The 19,883-nt window shown below is 34.5% G+C and overlaps 2 protein-coding genes across 2 annotated transcripts in view; one reads left to right on the plus strand and one right to left on the minus strand.

Annotated features, from left to right (window-relative positions):
* Positions 1–631: 631 nt before the first annotated feature.
* On the minus strand, positions 632–4,348 carry LOC133324387 (parafibromin-like). Its single transcript, XM_061533230.1, has 7 exons — positions 4,204–4,348; positions 3,357–4,135; positions 3,174–3,284; positions 1,194–1,411; positions 955–1,117; positions 733–874; positions 632–668 (listed from the first exon to the last, which is right to left on the minus strand). The coding sequence occupies exons 1-7, from the start codon at positions 4,332–4,334 to the stop codon at positions 632–634; spliced, it is 1,581 nt and encodes a 526-aa protein (XP_061389214.1). The 5' UTR covers positions 4,335–4,348.
* Positions 4,349–7,957: 3,609 nt separating this feature from the next.
* The window catches only part of LOC133324395 (protein neuralized), a 64,144-nt gene continuing 52,218 nt past the window's right edge, over positions 7,958–19,883 (plus strand). The window contains exon 1 of the mRNA XM_061533238.1: positions 7,958–8,021. Coding sequence (XP_061389222.1) covers positions 7,997–8,021 — 25 coding nt within the window. The 5' untranslated portion in view covers positions 7,958–7,996. The remainder of the gene's footprint in view (positions 8,022–19,883) is intronic.

The following is a 19,883-nucleotide window of genomic DNA, read 5'->3' on the forward strand; positions in this document are numbered from 1 at the left end:
AATCTACGCCTTATGTTGGCCCTTGCAAAAATCTTCTTTAAAAAATCTGCGCTCTGTGTAGATCCCTTAAAAAAATATTCTTTAAAAACCAACCCTTTGGACGACAGTCATTGAAATAAAAATCCAATAATTTTTTCACATTTTCTTTTATAAAACATTTTTGTATTTATTTTAAATTTAAATTATATTATGTTGTTGTTTGTTTTATAGTTTAATTTTGTTTATACAAAAAAAGAATTACTAATTTGTTTCATTGCTTAACAAAATGTTAAACGATAATGTACCACATTCAAATTAGGATGCATTTAATGTTTTATATATAGATATATCATTTTTGGGGAGGAGGGGACGTTGGAGAGTTGTAATAGTTTCATTGTTGTTATTACTATACTACAGTTTGCTTCCATTTGAATTGTAATAATTTAAGAAACAACTAAAACTAAAAAAGTGTTGGAGTAGGATCGGAGAATGTTGACTACTAAAAAATTGATTGTTGATTTGATCTTTCATTGTGTTTATTTTTGTTTTCGGCTTTTCAAGTCATCATCAAGCATAATCATCATATTCGATTTAAATAACAACATGAAAGAACAACAAAACAACACAGGCCCATATGTTTCTCTATATGTGTTCAATATCTTAAGTCAGCTTTATATTTTGCCATATATCTGCAAAAAAGAGGAAGATTGGAATTAAAAACATGTTCAATATTTTTTTGAAGGTCAAACTTACTTGTCCAATGTTTCCCAAAATGTCATTAATACTGCCCGATCTAAATGCCGTTTATTCTGTGATAGATTCAGTAGTGTAACAGACCATTTGGCCACATTGGCATCCAACTTAAGTTCACTGAAACGCAAATGAAAGGCGCAAACTGCAAAAATGAAATAAAAATAAATTTTAAATATATCAAATTTTCTCTAGGAAATATTACCACAAAAAAGCTGCACTTACTTTTGGAGAAAATTTCAACGGGATTACCATCCCAGGGCCAACCCTTAAACTGCCAAGCAGGTCCCATAACAAATACGGCAACAACGCGTTGCCAATCTTGGGCAGTTAATTTTTGTGGATTATCAATGACACGATAGGGTACCGTCATATTTTGTTTCTTGCGCTAGCAGAGGATGAGAAGAATAAAATCCCGATTAGGAGAGGTATATAATTTGGGGGGGAGATGTGGAGAGGCTTACCTGCAAGAGTACTTCATTATCTCTGGTACAGCCAGCCCGTTTCTTTTCATCGGTACTAACATATTTCAAATCTTGCAATATATCACGAACATTGTACATGGTTATGAGACTAGTATTAGCCGAGGGTATAATAATGATGGGTGTACGTGATACACGTTTTTGTGGTGTGGGTGCTACCTGGCGGGCCTGTGCCGTGGGCAATAGTTCCTTGGGGCGGCCTGATAAAATAAAAAATAGGAAGATTTAAAATTAAATAGTCTCCAAAAGAAAATCATTTAAAAAATTAAGGCTTGGATATTAAAAAAAAGTCGACGCCTTGGTTAGTCTTAAAAAATAATAATTTTTCTAAAAACTACATCATAAACAGTTTTTCAAAAAATAATTTTTAAAAATCTATGGCTTGGATATTCTTAAAAAAAATTATTTTTTTCAATATCAAAAAATTAAAAATCTCAAAGGCCTCACGTTGGGCGCCACTTTAGTGGAAATTTAAGAATTTTTGAAATTTAATAATTTTGTATTTTTAGGTAATTTTTATTATTCACAAAACTAATTTTACAAAAAATTGTTATGCATAGCTGGTTTCACGTTGGGCGCCACTTTAATTAAATTTTAAGAATTTTTGAAATTTAATAATTTTGTATTTTTAGTTAATTTTTGTTATTTACAAAAATGATTTTACATTAAATTTTATTCCGAAGGAGATTCCACTCCGTTGGGCGCCACTTTAGTGGAAATTTAAGAATTTTGGAAATTTAATAATTATGTATTTTTATGCATAGCTAGTTCCACGTTGGGCGCCACTTTAGTTAAATTTTAGAAATTTATTAATTTTGTATTTTTATGTTATTTTTGTTATTCACAAAATTGATTTTACATAACATTTTTATGCATAGCGTAGTCCCACGTAGGTAATTTTTGTTATTCACAAAATCGAATTTACAGAAAATTGTTATGCATAGCTAGTTCCAAGTTGGGCGCCACTTCAATTAAATTGTAAGAATTTTTGAAATTTAATAATTTTGTATTTTTAGGTAATTAGCTGTTACTAGCTGTTATGTAAAGCTAGTACCATGTTGGGCGCCACTTTTGTTAAAATTTTAGATTTTTCACATTTCGATAATTTTGTATTTTTTCTTTTGGATAGTCTTCAAAAAATAATCTTTAAAACAACATTTTTTTATATAAATCTACGCATTTAAAAAAACTATGGAAAATATTCTTAAAAAAATATACGTTCTGAAAATTTGCAAGTCCACTACCTAAATGCGGAAACTACAGAATTTTTCAAGATTATTTCATTTCAAATTTGTTCAAAAGAATTCTTAATGATTTTTAGCGATCAAAAAATACATTTTCCGTGCAATTTTTAAAAATTCTCCAAAAGTGGAGACTTTTTAAAAATTGCTGGATATGCATTAAAATTTAATTACAATTCATAAAAAAATTATTTTTGAAATTTTTATCGTGCCATTTGAAAGTCTCCACTACATAAATGCGGAAATTACAGATTTTTTTCAAGATTATTTCATTTCAAATTTGTTCAGAAGAATTTTTAATCATATTTAGCGATAAAAAAAAACAATTTCCGTGCAATTTTAAAAAGTCTCCACCTTTGGAGACTTTTTAAAAACTACTGGAAATGCCTTAAAATTTAATTACGATTCATAAAAAAATATTTCAGAAATTTTTATCGTGAAATTTGAAAGTCTCCACTAACCAAACGTTGAAAATACACGCTTTCTCGGTTTCATTATATTTCAAAATGGCTCGGATGGATTTTTAATGATTTTTAGTAGTCAAGAAAATTATTTCCCAAGCTAATTTGAAAAAGTCTCCACTTTTGGAACTTATTTTTTGAAAAAAATTTAGCGTTTTCAATAACTTTGTTCCCATCCAATAATTTTTCGCGTCAGCTTTTCCATTTTCAAATTAGTTTTAAGAATATTATTTTAAAATCCGCTTTTTTGTATAACTTACCAATTTGTGGTGTCATTTGTGCCTTGCGCTGGGCCTGAGATCCTTCAGTTACAGATTTCAGTGACATACCATGATAGGTACCCATAGTATCGATTTTGAAGCCCTCGGTTTCTAAAAAAACAAGCAAACAAAAACAATTAATAATAAATTCAGCATCGATAAATCTCCTCCTCGTTGACTCACCCTCCTTTTGTCGATTAAATCTTTCCTGATCGTAACGATTATATTGTGTTAGCTGTGGTTGCGGTTTATTAATTCTCGCCGGTTCGGGCATTTTAATTGGATTCTGTTGTATGGGCCGATTGCGACCCTCCTCCCTCGCCTTTATACCCTGAAGAATGGCAAAAATATTCTTGGCAAATATTTTACCAGTACTTTGTAGTATTGTGGTGCGAGTACGCCATTGTCGTTCACGACTTATAATATCCTTTGTCGAATCAACATCAAAATCTAAAATTGCTCGCAAATCTGTGGCCATGGCATCCTCATTATCGGAACGTTTAATGGTTGTTCTCTTATTGGCCAAACGTTTTGCTTTAATGGCGGCAATTTTTTCCACTGACATTGTTTCGGACAACGACTTGATGTTGTCCATATTGACGGTGGCCTCTTTTTTGTTGACATCCCAGCGCGCAGCCAATTGTTCACGTACCTTTTGCACTTGGGTATCTTCGAAGCGGGCCTTTTTGGCCAGACCCTCACCGCCGGCTGAATCACCATCGGCGGGACGTTTCACCTGAGTGGGTATTTCAAGGGGTGCACTTTTATCAATGCTGGGACAGGTGCTGGTTTCGCCATTCAGATAGGCCAGCAGCTCTTTACGATCGGGACGATTGACTGCGGGTATATCCTCGGCGGCACACTGACGCACATACACCGAATGCTGTAGCAAAACATTTTTCAGCAAATACAGCAAACACTCGAGCGTATAGTATTCTCGTGGTCCGGCCTTTTTGCCAGAACTATTTGGGAAAACAAAACACCATTACATTTTATCCGAAAATCACCTCCTCCCCTCCTGCCAACTTACCCATATTTCAAATAATTTGTCTTCACATTTTTTGGCCAGGAGAATTCACCGAATATAATCTGTCCATCACGTTCGATGATTTCTCGTTTGTTTATGTTGTACTGCCGCAACAAACTCAAGGGATCCGCCATTTTTTAGCAAATTAATACAAACCGAGTGTGTTTCTATCTCCGTTGGATCCCTGTTACGCTGCACATTTACTTGGTTTCTTTTTCCGTTTGAATTTCTATAAATTTTTCACTTTTTTGACACTATTTCGCAGTTTTATTTAACTTTTTTCCTCGGTTTATGACACGCGTCCTCTGTTTGCAGTCCAGCCAGCAAGAGTTGCTCACAAGAGTTTGCCAATTACAACCCTGTAAACTGAGGTGAAAGCAAACGAGACGAGGACCATCAGTGGCGAATGAAATTGAAAGCAAACGAGACGAGGGAATATCTCGTGTTTACGAATGAGGTCAAAGTGAACGTGACGAGGACCATCCGAGGCGAATGGGGTTCAAAACAAAAACAAACGAGCCGTGGACCAACCAGCTGCTGACAACAGCTGTTTCAACGTGTTGTCAACGAGTGTATAGGGTTATGTAGTTCGATTTATAACTAATCGATTAATTGAGTTTCTATGTGGGACATTAAAGATAAAAGGAATTTTAGGGATAGTGGAGGCCTTTTTTCAGCTTTTTAAAGAAAAAAAAAAATAAAAAAATTGATTTGTTCCAGAACTTGCAATAATAAAAAATTTTTCCTTTATGATATGAACAAAAATAGTAAAAATTAGTAGATTCTTGGTGCAAGGGAACATACCACATATATAAATAAAAAATATGTTGTCCCGTACTGCAAGAATCTACTAGTTTTTACTTTTTTTTTAATCTCATAAAGCAAAAATTGTTTTCTTGTTAAAAATTAGTAGATTCTAGCTGTACGCGAAATGGTAGAAAAATTTGTACATTAATGAAGATTCTGGGACAGACATGTTGTGTTAAACACGAATAATCTAAAATAATAAAGATTAAATATTTAATCAACTGCAAAGACATACAATCGTAAAGACTGGACAAAACGCATTTTCCAATATTAGTGTCAAATTTGTGTTATAGAGGGCTACACATTTTAATGGAAAATGCACTTTTTAAAGTTCTCTCACCAAAAAAATACTTAACAGCAATGTTAATTATTTTGAAAAATATGGTAACCAAAGTGAAGTTTGAGATAGTATGAAATTATTATATATTTTTTTTTATTTTAATTTTTTTCTTTTTGCGTGGTTTATTTGAAAAATGTCAATCAATTGCCGTCTTCCCCTGCCCCAGTTCATCTTTAAAAGTCGTGACCCCATTGTCATGGGTGTAATGGTCGAAAATGGCATTGTGATAGTTGGTACACCGATTTGTGTGCCGGTCGATATTGACATTGTCAGCTCAATCAAATCAAATCACAAATAATTGGAAACGGCTCGCAAATGTCAAGAGATTTGGGTTAAAATTGAACACATTACCCGGTGAATCACCAAAAACGTTTGGCCGTCATTTTGAAGCTGATGATATGTCGGTCAAAGTCTCGATGCTTGCAAGGATTACTTCCGTGATGATTTAATTAAGGCTGATTGAGCTCTAATGCTTGAACTGAAGAAAGTTTTCCAAATTGTTTATAAATTTTTAATTTTTTGCAATATATTTATTTCCTGCTGATGTGAATGCCTCAAAATTATGATGCGGATTCAAATAAATTGATACCAATTATATTGTCGTATTTACTTAGGTATTAACAGGTGTTTAGGTATTCAAATATTATTTAGTAAACCATTACCACACTTAAGGTCGGAAATATAGCGGTGATCGCTTTGAAATGTTCCATGAGGTTCCAGTTATGGCCAAGAACAACGCCGATAATTTTCGGTGATGGTCAGATAATAATATTGGGATGGCCGAAAACTTAATTTGTTGTGTTTTTGAAGTCTGGCCTATAGACTCACACCACAGCACAACCTACGGTGAAAGAATCTGGGCAAGTAATTAGAAGGGCTGTACTGAATATTTGTAATATTTGTTGACCTCTAGTTGGTCAAGAGGTTGCAAATATTGCTCAAGCTCAGAATATAGAGCTACAGGAAGTCAATTTTACGTAGAAGTTGTGCAGGATATCATATGATCGGCCCCGTCCGACTATACTGCTCCGCTCACTGGTTTTTAATCTATCTTTTATACTTATGCCTAAAATATCCTCCGTCACTTCAAAGTTTTTCACCGATTGGCTTTATCCTAGTTCAAACGATAACACTAACGATTATCGTTTCTATGTGGTTGTTGTATTTTCGATAACATATAACGCGACGGATGGCTCAACGCGAGCATTCAGCTTAGCCTTTAAGAAAAAAATCCACGACGTGAACATTGTTCTTAACCCTTTAGAATTATTTAAAAATCCACGCCCTGGAAAATTTTGCTTTAAAAAATCCAATCTTATATAGATAGCCCCAGAAAAATATTCTTTAAAAAATCCACACTTATATAGCCTTAAAAACATATTCTTTAAAAAATCCCCGCTTATGTAGCTTATATTCGCAATGACTAACCTTAAAAAATTAATTAAATGTAAAAAAATATTCCTTAAAAAATTCTACGCCTTGTCTAGCCTTGAAAAAATATGCTTTAAAAAATCTACGCCTTGTCTAGCCTTGAAAATATATGCTTTAAAAAATCTACGCCTTGTCTAGCCTTGAAAAAATATGCTTTAAAAAATCTACGCCTTGTCTAGCCTTGAAAAAATATGCTTTAAAAAATCTACGCCTTGTCTAGCCTTGAAAAAATATGCTTTAAAAAATCTACGCCTTGTCTAGCCTTGAAAAAATATGCTTTAAAAAATCTACGCCTTGTCTAGCCTTGAAAAAATATGCTTTAAAAAATCTACGCCTTGTCTAGCCTTGAAAAAATATGCTTTAAAAAATCTACGCCTTGTCTAGCCTTGAAAAAATATGCTTTAAAAAATCTACGCCTTGTCTAGCCTTGAAAAAATATGCTTTAAAAAATCTACGCCTTGTCTAGCCTTGAAAAAATATGCTTTAAAAAATCTACGCCTTGTCTAGCCGGGAAAAAATATTCTTTAAAAAATCTACGACTTGTCTAGCCTTGAAAAAATATTCTTTAAAAATTTAAAAAATATATATCATTAAAAATCTACGCTTCTTTGGAGTTAAAATATATATAAAATATTATTAAAAAAGGATTTTTTGTTTTAAGTTCCCATTTACAACTAACCACCCATATTCTTCTTCTTACTCCCTTTACGCATTTTACTATTCAACATGAGATGATAACATGCATTGCTGTCAGCTGCATATGTTACATGTGCCTTGTTATCGATAACAAACAACCAATAATCGCTCGCTCACTGCTGGTTTTATCATTGGATAAACAACACAACCCACACAAGTACAAAATTTTGTACTTTTTGTACCACTACACTGCCTATTCGCCTATCTCTAACTCCCAATTGTATGGTGTTTTGAAATCGTGCATGTGTGAATGAATTGTTGTGTGAAATTTTGTTGTTTTTTTTATCGACGACAACGACAGACCCCAAAGAAAATGATAAAATATTCATAAAACGAAGAAAAACTCCTTCAAGACGAAACAGTTAATTAAAGAAAAGTGTAATAGAAGTGATATGTCTGTGAAAAGTGTCAAATATTAGTTGATAAGTTCTAAAAAACAAGAGTGAAATTTTGTGGTGAGCTTTTTTTCCTTGTTCTACAACTGCTGTTGACCCTCAAAGAACCCCATAACGAAGTAATAATATGGGAGCATCAGGCAGTAAAATCGGTAAGTTCATGGATATTTATTATTGTTAAATAAGTGATAAAAAAATAAAAACTCCATTAATGGAATTTGTGTAATCTTATTGGTATTAATTCCTTTCCTTGCTGGGCTGTTTGGCCTTTGCAAACACCCATTCAATAGTATATTTGCGGCATAATTGTGCATGCCATCACCTTCCGTAATTTTTTGTGTTTGTAGGGGGTGGGAGGTGTATGTGTGCGCTGTGCTGTGTTGTTATTTTTGTTGTTGTCGGTCGTTGCTGCACTTTGTTTTTGTAACGTGAGAAAATTTTTGATGCTTATGGAGAGAGTGTTACCAGATGTAATGCAATTGTGTGGTATGTACAAAGGGATTTTCTTGTGTGCCTGTGGTTTAGAAAAAATGGAACAATTCTGATTGGAAAAGTGAGAATATTTTACTTTTACTGATTGGGAATAAGAAGATTCTCCTTCCCAGACTACAAGTAGGATTTAAACAGCTGAATTAGCCATATCGATTTTGTGATAAGGCTCGGTTTATGGAAATATCGTAATAGAAGGGTACGACAAGTACTAAAATGTACTAAATATGGTACCCGTTGTATTAGGCAAACAAGAAGATCTAGAATTCCGAAATTTTCACTGATGAAAAGTTAGAAAGATGTACAAAAGGGATTTTGGAAATACGACATACAAGTGTACGAAAAGTACTAAACTTAGGTCTAATTGTATATATATTGAACATATATAGCTAGAATCTTGAAATTGTATACATATACAAGTTGGATTTAGAGCTGGAGTCTTGAAATTGGGAATAAAATGATTGTTGGAGGGTAGGATTAATATAGTTTAGGAAATTCATACTTGTGGGTACTAAATGATACTTAATTTAGTACAATTTGGATTTTGGTTGAACGGATAGAACTGAAAACCTGTAATTTCGAATTAAGATTAATGTTGAGGAATGAGCTATAGAGAAAGCGTGGATGAAGGCAGACAGCTGGAAATCTAAAATTTGGAATACAAATCGATGCCGTTGAAGTGGGAAATCAACGTATGGAAATATAGTACTTGTGTACACTAAATGGAACTATGTTTGGTACAACTTGATTATGTGTGAACGGATAGAGCTAGACTCCAGAATATTTGAATTAAAATTAATATTGGAGTGTAGGATTGAGGTAGTTTAGGAAATTCGTACTTATGTATACGAAAAGTACTAAATGGTACTAAATACTTTACAATTTGTTTTTGTGTGAACGGATAGGGCTGGAATCCTGAACATTGGAATTAAAACTAGTGATGGAATGTAGGATTGAGACATGGAGGTAGTTTTGGAATTTGGTAATTCTGTGTACCAAAACTTGTACTAAACTTGGTAAAATTCAGATTTGGTTGAAGGAATAGAAATGGAAACCTGAAATTACGATTACTGCTAGAAACATGATTGAGATAGTTAAGAAAACTCGTACTTATGGGTATAAAAAGTACTAAATACACCTATATATGGTACAATTAGCATTTGTGTGAACGGATAGAGGGCTGAGATCCTGAAATTTTGAATTAAAATTATTGTTGGAGTGTAAGTTTGAGTTTTGTAAATTACTACTTATGGGTACGAAAAATACTAAATGGTACTAAATATGGTACAAATTGAATTTGTGTGAATGGTAACGCTGGGATTCCGAAAGTTTTGCAACATTGAGATAGTTTTGAAATTTCGTAATTCTGTGTACTAAATGTTTAGTACCATTTAGTACAATTCAGATTTGACTGAACGAATAGAAATGGAAACGTGAAATTAAGATTGAGAAAGTTAAGGAAATTCGTAATTATGGATACGAAAAGTACTAAATAGTGCTATATATGGTACAATTTGGATTTGTGTGAATAGATATGGGTACAGATATGGGATTATGGGTACGAATAGTAATAAATGGTTCGAAATATGGTACAAGTTGAATTTGTGTGAATGGTAGCGGTGGGATTCAGAAAGTTTTGCAAGATTGAGGTGGTTTTGAAAATTCGTGCTTATAGGGTACTAAATTTGGTACAATTTGCATTTTGGTTATATAATAGAGTGGAAATTCTGAAATTTAGATTACGGCTGGATAAGCAATATGATTTACCGTCTGTTGTTATCACGCTATAAATATAAGTCCACTTTTTCTGCTGGCCCCTATATAATGTTACCTCCTAATTTTCAGTATTTTGGGGGTTTTGAGTTCTTAATAGGTACCAAATCTAACCACAAAAAATTATGAATATAGGTCTATTTTTTCGGATAGCCCCCATATAAGGGTACCCCCCAATTTTCGGTAATTCGGGGTCCTTGTGGGGTCCCGGTTTTCAACCCAATTTGCTGAAATTTGGTATTTTTATACCTTTTTATAACCTTCACCACACTGTGGTACAGGGTATTATGTCTTTGTGCATATGTTTGTAACAGACAAAAGGAATCGAGATAGAAACATGGTTCCTTTTGAGAATTTGCATAGAATCATGCACAGAATCACTTTTTAAATCGATTTATGCATGTCCGCCCGTCTGTCCATGTAAAAATGTAATCATAGTACTGGTTGCATTTTTGATACGAATTGGATGAAATTTGGCACAGCTCATTTATTTGGCCCAAGGGCGAACCATATCAAAATCGGTTCAGATTTAGATATAGCTCCCATATATATTTTCGTCCGATTTAAGGTAAATGGTGCAACAAAGTCCCTATATATCTTTCGATTTGCACGAAATTTGGCATAGCGTACTGAATTAAGTCTGGAACGATGTGTGTTAAATTTCGTGAAAATCGGTTCAGATTTAGATATAGTTCCCATATATATTTTCGTGCGATTTAATGTAAATCTTTCAGTGTGCACGGAATTTGGTATAGAGTACTGAACTGAGTCTAGAACGATGTGTGCTAAATTTCGTGAAAAGCCGTTCAGATTTAGATATAGCTCTCATATTTTCGTCCGATTTAATGTAAATGGTGCACTATAGTCCCTATATATCTTTCGATGTGCAGAAATTGGGCACAGCGTAATGAATTAGGTCTATAATGATGTGTGAAAAGTTTCGTGAAAATCGGTTCAGATGTAGATGCAGCTCCCTCCCTTATATATTTTAAGTAAATAGTGCACTAATGTCCCATAACTAGGCCGATAGACACAGCGTACTGAAGTTTGTATAAATTAATCGATGGCAAATTTCCTTGAAATCGATTCGGATTTAGATATAGCATATCTTACATATATAATTTCGTTGTATTCATGTTGACTGTACACTAAATAAGCAATGGGTGTCTGATGGTCTGTCGTGTGTCAAGTTTGCTTTAAATCGATTTACAAAATTTAGCATAGGTTGCAGAATGGCATGTGTTAGTCGGTTTAAATATAGATAAAGATCACATATTTAAGTTCGTTCCATATCACGTCAATGTTCTTCGAAACGCGACATCTATTAGGATTCATATGCAGAATATACCCTAAGTGGTTAAGGGTATCATATAGTCGGCCCAGTCCGACTTTACTGGTTTTTTTTTCTAAATTCGAACATAATTTTTCTGTTCTAAGCGGATGTGAGGGAAGTCAATATAGTTATTTTATTCTTGAAAATCTTAAAATAGAGTAAAGTGATTGGAATTTATTATGGTGCAAGAAGATCATGCCGTAAATATAAGCATGTCTGCTATAATCTTAACGGGTGTGTGAGATTATTGCTCCTCTTGTTATAGATTAAAAACAACATTCATTGGCAATAAATTACAACAATATCCTTTGAGTTGTAGACTACATAGATTTCTTAATACCTCACGTATTCGATAGTCCTGTTTTCAGAATTTTTAAGAAAGTGCACTTGTTTCAATCCCAATTTCGTTTTCAAATATCACACAATGAAAGGAAAAAATGTACCTGTTACAATCCAGTGTCTGCAGCATTGAAATCGAACAACAAGGACATGCAGTGAATATTAAAAAAGGAATATCAACGATAAAATCCCCTCTTCCTCCATAGCATCAATGTGCAACTAACAAAAAACCCTCGAGAGGTAGAAATCAACCGGTCTGACTAAAAAACCTATCGGTAATAAAAACGATTTAATTTATAGAAATGATTTTAACAAAAACAGCAGGACCTTGACTATTGCTCGCACACACCTTTTGGATAGAAACCAAATTACCCAAAAACCAAGCCAAGGGTTGGTGTGTGTGTGTGTGTTTTTTTTGGCACAAAGTAACAACACAAAGACACTGATGGTGAGTTGAAGCTGATGGTCCGGCGCTGCACCACCTTCAAATCGAAAATCGTAGAAACCCCCAATAAGCATCTATAGCAAAATACCTTTACAGTTTTTTTCACGGTTACAGGTAAAAATCGAAATTGTAAACCTTGCTTGCAGCACAGGTAAAACACAAATTCAACCAAAACAAATGTCCTTACAATGGTGAGCAGAAAGTGAATAGTCATCCCAGACAGACATGTGTAAAGGAGGCCCTTAGTGAAAAAACACAGCATATGATCACAAAACAAGGGATGGAAAAGTATTTTTGTTACTCCGCTGGTCACAGGACCATATGCCCATAGCCGCTGTGTGTATAGGTATTTTTTGTTTTCGAAATGGCACATGTACACAAGGCGAAATCATAAACATTTTTCATTGGAAACTACGCAAACAATTAAAGACGATTTCATTTGTTCGAATTTCGGATCCTGTTCCTTTTCATCATCATCATCATCATTGACGATTTCTTATCGATGCAGCCAGTAAAGCCTTAACACCAGAGTTTTTTTTCGGTTGGGTATGGGGAAAAATATTTCACTGTTGCAAGGATATTCCACTAGGATATGTTTGCGTTCCACATTCATTTGGTGTTTTAACATTTGAATATCTTCTTTGAACAATAGAACACCATGTGCTTCGATTCCATTAGCCAAAGTGATCTTCCACTTAAGGCTCTTTTGATGGTTGTTTGATTTGGAATCAATTCTGGTTACATAGCATTCTCAATATTTTATTTTAATAGACAAATACTGCCCTTTCGAGTATTTAGATAACGTTATTTGGAATAATATTTGAAAAGGGGAAATAAAATATTATAGGCTACTAAAAATAATTTAAAACAAGTAAAAAAGCGCTAAAATCGGCCGGGCCGAACTTTGGATACCCTCCACCATAGATATACTCACAGGTAATTGAAATCAAAATATAGGGACAACAACTGACCTTTCTACAAACTGATTATGTAAACCATAACGTACACCAAATACAAATTTCAGAAATTTTTAATGGATATTTATACCCTCAGCCTTATGCCTAATGAGGGTGTATACACTTTGATACAGTGAAAATGTGCCTCATCGAAATATTGCTTCTAGACCCATGTTTCTTTGGACCAAATCCGTTCCAGAAAATGTTGATTTCATCCAAACTTGGCCTATCTTATTATTTCTCCAAACTTAGTTCAAGTTCGAAGATGGGGAATATCGGTTCACTCCTTCTGGTACGTCCTACACAGGGGCTAGGCCTAAATCCGTGCTATAGTTCATTATCGAACCTTACGTCCTAATTTTTTTATCTCGATATCCTCCGCAGTTGAAATGATTACAACAGAGTCATAAAACCAAACCCAAAATTCGGAACAAATCAGATAATTATTTTAATATAAACCTGTAAGGAAAGAGGTAAAGTCGGACGGGCCGACTATATGATACCCTTCATCACTTTGGGTACATTCAACAAATGAATCCTAACAGACGTCGCATTTTTAAATGACCAGTAAAATGAAATTGGATCCATAAACATGTCATTCTGCAACCAATTCTAAATTTTTCGTTTGGTCAGATATAGAAACTATATCTAAATCTGAACCGATTTCAGGAAATTAACACACATTATTCTAGACCGAATTTATTCCACTGTGCCAAATTTCGTGCAAACCGAAAGACATTAAGGGACTTTGGTACACCATTTACCTTAAATCGGACGAAAATATGTATGGGAGCTATATCTAAATCTGAACCGATTTTTACGAAACTTAACACACATCATTTTAGACCTAATTCATTACGCTGTGCCAAATTTCGTGCAAATCGAAAGATATATAGGGACTTTGGTGTACCGTTTACTTGAAATCGTACGAGCTATATCTAAATCTGAACCGATTTTCAGGAAACTTAACACACATCATTCTAGACCTAATTCATTACGCTATATATAGGTATATATATATAGATATATAGGGACTTTGGTGAACCATTTACATTAAATCGGACGAAATTATATATGGGAGCTATATCTAAATCTGAACCGATTTTCAGGAAACTTAACACACATCATTATATACCTAATTCCTTAAGCTGTGCCAAATTTCGCGCAAATCGAAAGATATATAGGGACTTTGGTGTACCGTTTACTTGAAATCGTACGAGCTATATCTAAATCTGAACCGATTTTCAGGAAACTTAACACACATCATTCTAGACCTAGTTCATTACGCTGTGCCAAATTTCGTGTAAATCGAGAGATATATAGGGACTTTGGTGCACCATTTAGATTAAATCGGATGAAAATATATATGGGAGTTATATGCCAAATTTCATCCAAATCGGATCATAAATTTGTTAACAAAAATACATGGACGGACAGACGGACATGCGTAAATCGACTCAGAAAGTGATCCTTTTGCCTCTTGCCTCGTTTCCTTTTGCCTGTTACAAACATATGCACAAAGACATAATACCCTGTACCACAGTGTGGTGAAGGGTGGTGAAGGGTATAAAAAGGAGGTTATATGGGGACTACGCCAAAAAGGGGGCGAATATTAAGAATTTTTGGTAGGGAGATTTATTACCATATAGGACCGCAATATACCAAATTTCAGCGAATTCGGTTGAAAAACGCACTCAAGAACCCCAAAGTACCGAAAATTGGGGGGTACTCTTATATGGGGGCTATCCGAAAAAATGGACCTATATTCATAATTTTTTGTGGAGAGATTTGCTACCCAATATGAACTCAAAGCACCAATTTTCAGCGAATTCGGTTGAAAAACGCGCTCAGGAACCCCAAAATATCAAAAAATAAGGGGTACCCTTATAATTTTTTGTGGAGACATTCAGTAGCCAATAAGAACCCAGAAACCAGCGAATTCGATTGAAAAACGCGCTCAAGAACACCAAAATACCGAAAATTGGGGGTGCCCTTATATGGGAGTTATGCCTAAACGTGGACCGATATCTTCGAACTTGACCTGCCTGCATACAAAAGACACCCCTATGAAAAATTTCAGCACCCTATCTCAATTCCCTCAGAAGAGGGAATAGTTTTCAATGATCCAAAAATATTTTTTAAAAAATCCAAAAATAACTATTAAAAAATCTAAAAATTATTTTTAAAAAAATCAAAAATCATTAAAAAAAAAAAATTCAAAAATAATTTTTAAAATTCCAAAAAAATCCACGCCTATGGATAGACTCTTAAAAATAATTTTTAAAAAATCCACGCCTATGGATAGACTCTTAAAAATAATTTTCAAAAAATCCACGCCAATGGATAGACTCTTAAAAATAATTTTTAAAAAATCCACGCCTATGGATAGACTCTTAAAAATAATTTTTAAAAAATCCACGCCTATGGATAGACTCTTAAAAATAATTTTCAAAAAATCCACGCCTATGGATAGACTCTTAAAAATAATTTTTAAAAAATCCACGCCTATGGATAGACTCTTAAAAATAATTTTTAAAAAATCCACGCCTATGGATAGACTCTTAAAAATAATTTTTAAAAAATCCACGCCTATGGATAGAATCTTAAAAATAATTTTTAAAAAATCCACGCCTATGGATAGACTCTTAAAAATAATTTTTAAAAAATTCACGCCTATGGAAAGGCCACTAAGAATATTTTTTTTTTAAAAAATTCAAGCCAATTATAGACCTAAAACCAGTGAGCGGAGCAGTATATGCCGACCATACGATACCCTACACAACTACCACAGAACTCTATCTGCGGATTCCGAATATTACTCATATTCAGTACAGCCCTTCTTACTTGTCCATATTTCCTTAACCGTGGGTTTTGTTGTGATATTTGGCTTATAATTGTAGCCTATAGATCGAATCGGAAAAATGAGTTTTCGGTCCACTTCATCCCAAAATTATTATCTGATCATCACCGAAAAATAAAGGCGTTGTCCTTGACCAACTCTAGAACCTCTTGGAACATTTCAAAGCGATCAGTGCTATATTTCCGCCCCCTAGTGTAGTAATGATTTGTTGAATAATATCTGAATACGTAAGCACCTGTAAATATTTAAGTGTAACTCCAACATCCGAGTGTATCCTCTTGGATGCACTATCAACTTCTCGGGTCAATGTCCTTCAGGAGTAAATATATACGCCATAGAATACAAATGTCATTTTTCACACAAAAGTCAGGGTCCATTTGACCCGCTAAATATTGACCGATCTTTATGAAAACAGACATGTTCATTCTTTGGCCCAATCCCTTTCTCCATGTAAAAATTCGAGATGTTTGGGCCATAACTGCGGCCTCTGGAGCGACCAGAAAAACCGACAAAAATTAAGTATTTGGTCCATTTCATCCCCTAAATATTAACCGATCTTTACCAAAAACAATAGGGGTCTTTATTGGTCAGAAACCATCCTACATGCAAAAAATTATAATGGACATACGAACAGACAGACGGACGGATGGACATACATCTAGATCTAGATCGACTCAGCTACTCGAGATATGACGATCGGTATACTTAAAGTTGGGTCTAGGACCAATATTTCCCGGCGTTACAAACTCTTGGGGCTACGCAAAGCTATAATACCCTGACAACATAGTTGTGTAGGGTATAAAATAATACAAAATAAATGTGTTTTTTATAATACTGAGTTTTAATTAATGTCCAAATTAAAAAAAAAAATATATTGGAATAAAGACGTTTCCATTCAATGAAGCGCCCAGTCTAGTCGGCAGAATCTTTTGATACTGAAAACTTTGCTAATCTCTAAAACACGACCGCATAATTTCTATTATCAAGAAAATATGTCTTTAGCATAAAAACGTGTATGTATGTAAAAATGTGTGTGCAGAACCATTCCGCTACATTAGTGGTTCCCATTAGTTATCTTCACTAGCAATGATCATCTGCTGCCGCTGCTAATTCCATCTCCAAAAACAGCTGACTCATAATGGTTGCTCTTTTTTTTTGTTTGGGTTCTTTAAGAACATTCCATTGTTACGAAGATGCAACATTTGTCTTGAAATTATTGTGGACCGGCCGGTGTACATCCTCCTCCTCCCAGGCCATGCAAATGAAAATTCTTGCGTATTTTCTTTTGCACTGGAATCGTTTGTCTTAGGAAATCTCCTTTTCCCCCCCTGAAAGAAATACATGATTGGCGAAACGAGGACCTGCGATAAACATCAATTGGAAGATGCAAGTCTGTCCCATGGAATATACAGAAACATATGCCGTATTGGGCGGTGGTGGTGGCGGTAATTTTCTCTTCAGATACCCATATTTTTCTACATAACGTAACGTAACTAAATCGGAATTGCGTCAGAGTGCATTTCTAGGGAGAAAGTAAATGTGAATACTTCGACAGCAGACATGTGTAGTTTTTTTCATTAAGGGAAAACCAACATCCTTGCACATCCTTATGTTGCAAGAAAGAAAAACCAAAAACACAAAAACAACAACGAGGAGAAAGGAAGAAGAGTGCAAGAAAAATTATTTAAGATAGCACAGCCGTTGTCTTCGTTCGCTACACACAATTAAGATTTTGTTTTTGAGTACGTCGTCTTCTTGGCCTCGGATTCTTCTATTGTTGTACGAGGATAACAATGAAGGAATTGTGGTTTGACCAAGAAGAAGAAAAAACAAAAAACAACAAAAGCAACGCATCGATGATAAAGGCAAAATCTTAAAACAACAAATATGAGAGGGTAGAGGACTAGTCAGGTACCAGTAATGAGAAATGAGATGGTAAATCAAGGCATCGAAGACAAATATATTTTTGGCCTCATGTCGCAGATATTTCCAAATTATTATTTTTGGTGACCTATCATAAGCGTCGAAATATTGGTCCTAGACCCACCTTTAAGTATACCGATCGCCATATCTCGACTAGCTGAATCGATCTAGACATGTATGTCCGTCCATCTGTCCATTATAATTTGTAAACACGATACTGTCCACAGTTATGGACCAATATTCATGAAATTATTGAATATTGGAATAAGGACTGTACCGGATTTGTTGACCTCTAGTCGGTCAAGAGGGTGCAAATATCGCGAAATATTGCCCAAGCGCAGAATATAGAACTACATAGAGTTAAAATGTCGTAGATGTTGTGTAGGGTATAATATGGTCGGCCCCGTCCGACTATACTGCTCCGCTCACTGGATTTTAAATTATTTTTTTTGAACGTCTACCTTAGGCGTGGATTTTTATAGCCTTCACCACACTGTGGTACAGGGTATTATGTCTTTGTGCATATGTTTGTAACAGGTAAAAAGAAACGAGATAGACCCATGGTTCCTTTTGAAAATATTCATAGAATCACTTTATGGGCCGATTTATACATGTCCGTCCGTCTATGCGTCTGTTGATGTTAAATTGTAAACAAAGTACAGGTCGCATTTATCATCCGATTTGGATGAAATTTGGCACAGCTTATTTATTTGGCTCAATGACGAACCCTATTGGGAAAAATCGGTTAAGATTTAGATATAGCTCCCATATATCCCGATGGTAAATGGTGCAACAAAGTCCCTATGTATCTTTCGATTTGCACGAAATTTGGTATAGTGTAATGAATTAGGTATAGAATGATGTGAGTTAAGTTTCCTGAAAGTCGGTTCAGTTTTCGAAATAGCTCCCATATATATTTTCGTCCGATTTAAGGTATATGGTGCAACAAAGTCCCTATATATCTTTCGATTTGCACGAAATTTGACATAGCGTACTAAATGGAGTCTATAATAATGTCCGCTAAGTTTCGTGAAAGTCGGTTCAGTTTTCGATATAGCTCCCATATATATTTTCGTCCGATTTAAGGTAAATTGTCCACCAAAGTCCCTAAATATCTTTCGATTTGCACGAAATTTGGCACAGCGCAATGAATTAGGTATTGACTGATGTGTGCTAAGTTTCGTGAAAATCGGTTCAGATTTAGATATAGCTCCCATATATATTTTCGTCCGATTTAAGTTAAATGGTGCGCTAAAGTCCCTAAATATATTTCGATTTGCACGAAATTTGGCATAGCGTACTAAATTGAGTCTATAATAATATGCGCTAAGTTTCATGAAAATCGGTTCAGTTTTCGATATAGCTCCCATATATATTTTCGATCGATTTAAGGTAAATGGTTCGCCAAAGTCCCAAATATCTTTCGATTTGCACGAAATTTGGCAAAGCGTACTAAATGGAGTCTAAAATAATGTGTGCTGAGTTTCGTGAAAATCGGTTCAGTTTTCGATATGGCTCCCATATATATTTTCGTCCGATTTAAGGTGAATGGTGCAAAAAAGACCCTATATATCTTTCGATTTGCACGAAATTTGGCATAGCGTACTAAATTGAGTCTATAATAATATGCGCTAAGTTTCATGAAAATCGGTTTAGATTTAGATATAGCTCCCATATATATTTTCGTCCGATTTAAGGTAAATAGTGCAACAAAGTCCCTAAATATCTTTCGATTTGCACGAAATTTGGCATAGCATACTGAAGTAGGCCTAGAATGATGTGTGCTAAGTTTCGTGAAAATCGGTTCAGATTTAGATATAGCTCCCGTATATATTTTCGTTCGATTTAAGGTAAATGGTGCGCCAAAGTCCCTAAATATCTTTCGATTTGCACGAA

Source organism: Musca vetustissima, unplaced genomic scaffold (genome assembly GCF_032173495.1).
Source record: "Musca vetustissima isolate MV318-11 ecotype Yass unplaced genomic scaffold, APGP_CSIRO_Mvet_v1 utg20545, whole genome shotgun sequence".
In the NCBI taxonomy this organism is placed as follows: Eukaryota; Metazoa; Arthropoda; class Insecta; order Diptera; family Muscidae; genus Musca; species Musca vetustissima.

What these genes read in the sequence shown, in the direction of transcription:
- LOC133324387 (XM_061533230.1), bottom strand. Translation starts at nt 4,334, where the DNA reads ATGGCGGATCCCTTGAGTTTGTTGCGGCAGTACAACATAAACAAACGA. An exon ending in ACAAATGACACCACAAATTG is followed by an intron (nt 1,412 to 3,173) that starts GTAAGTTATACA and finishes TTATTTTATCAG; the next exon opens with GCCGCCCCAAGGAACTATTG. An exon ending in TTTTGGGAAACATTGGACAA is followed by an intron (nt 669 to 732) that starts GTAAGTTTGACC and finishes TCTTTTTTGCAG; the next exon opens with ATATATGGCAAAATATAAAG.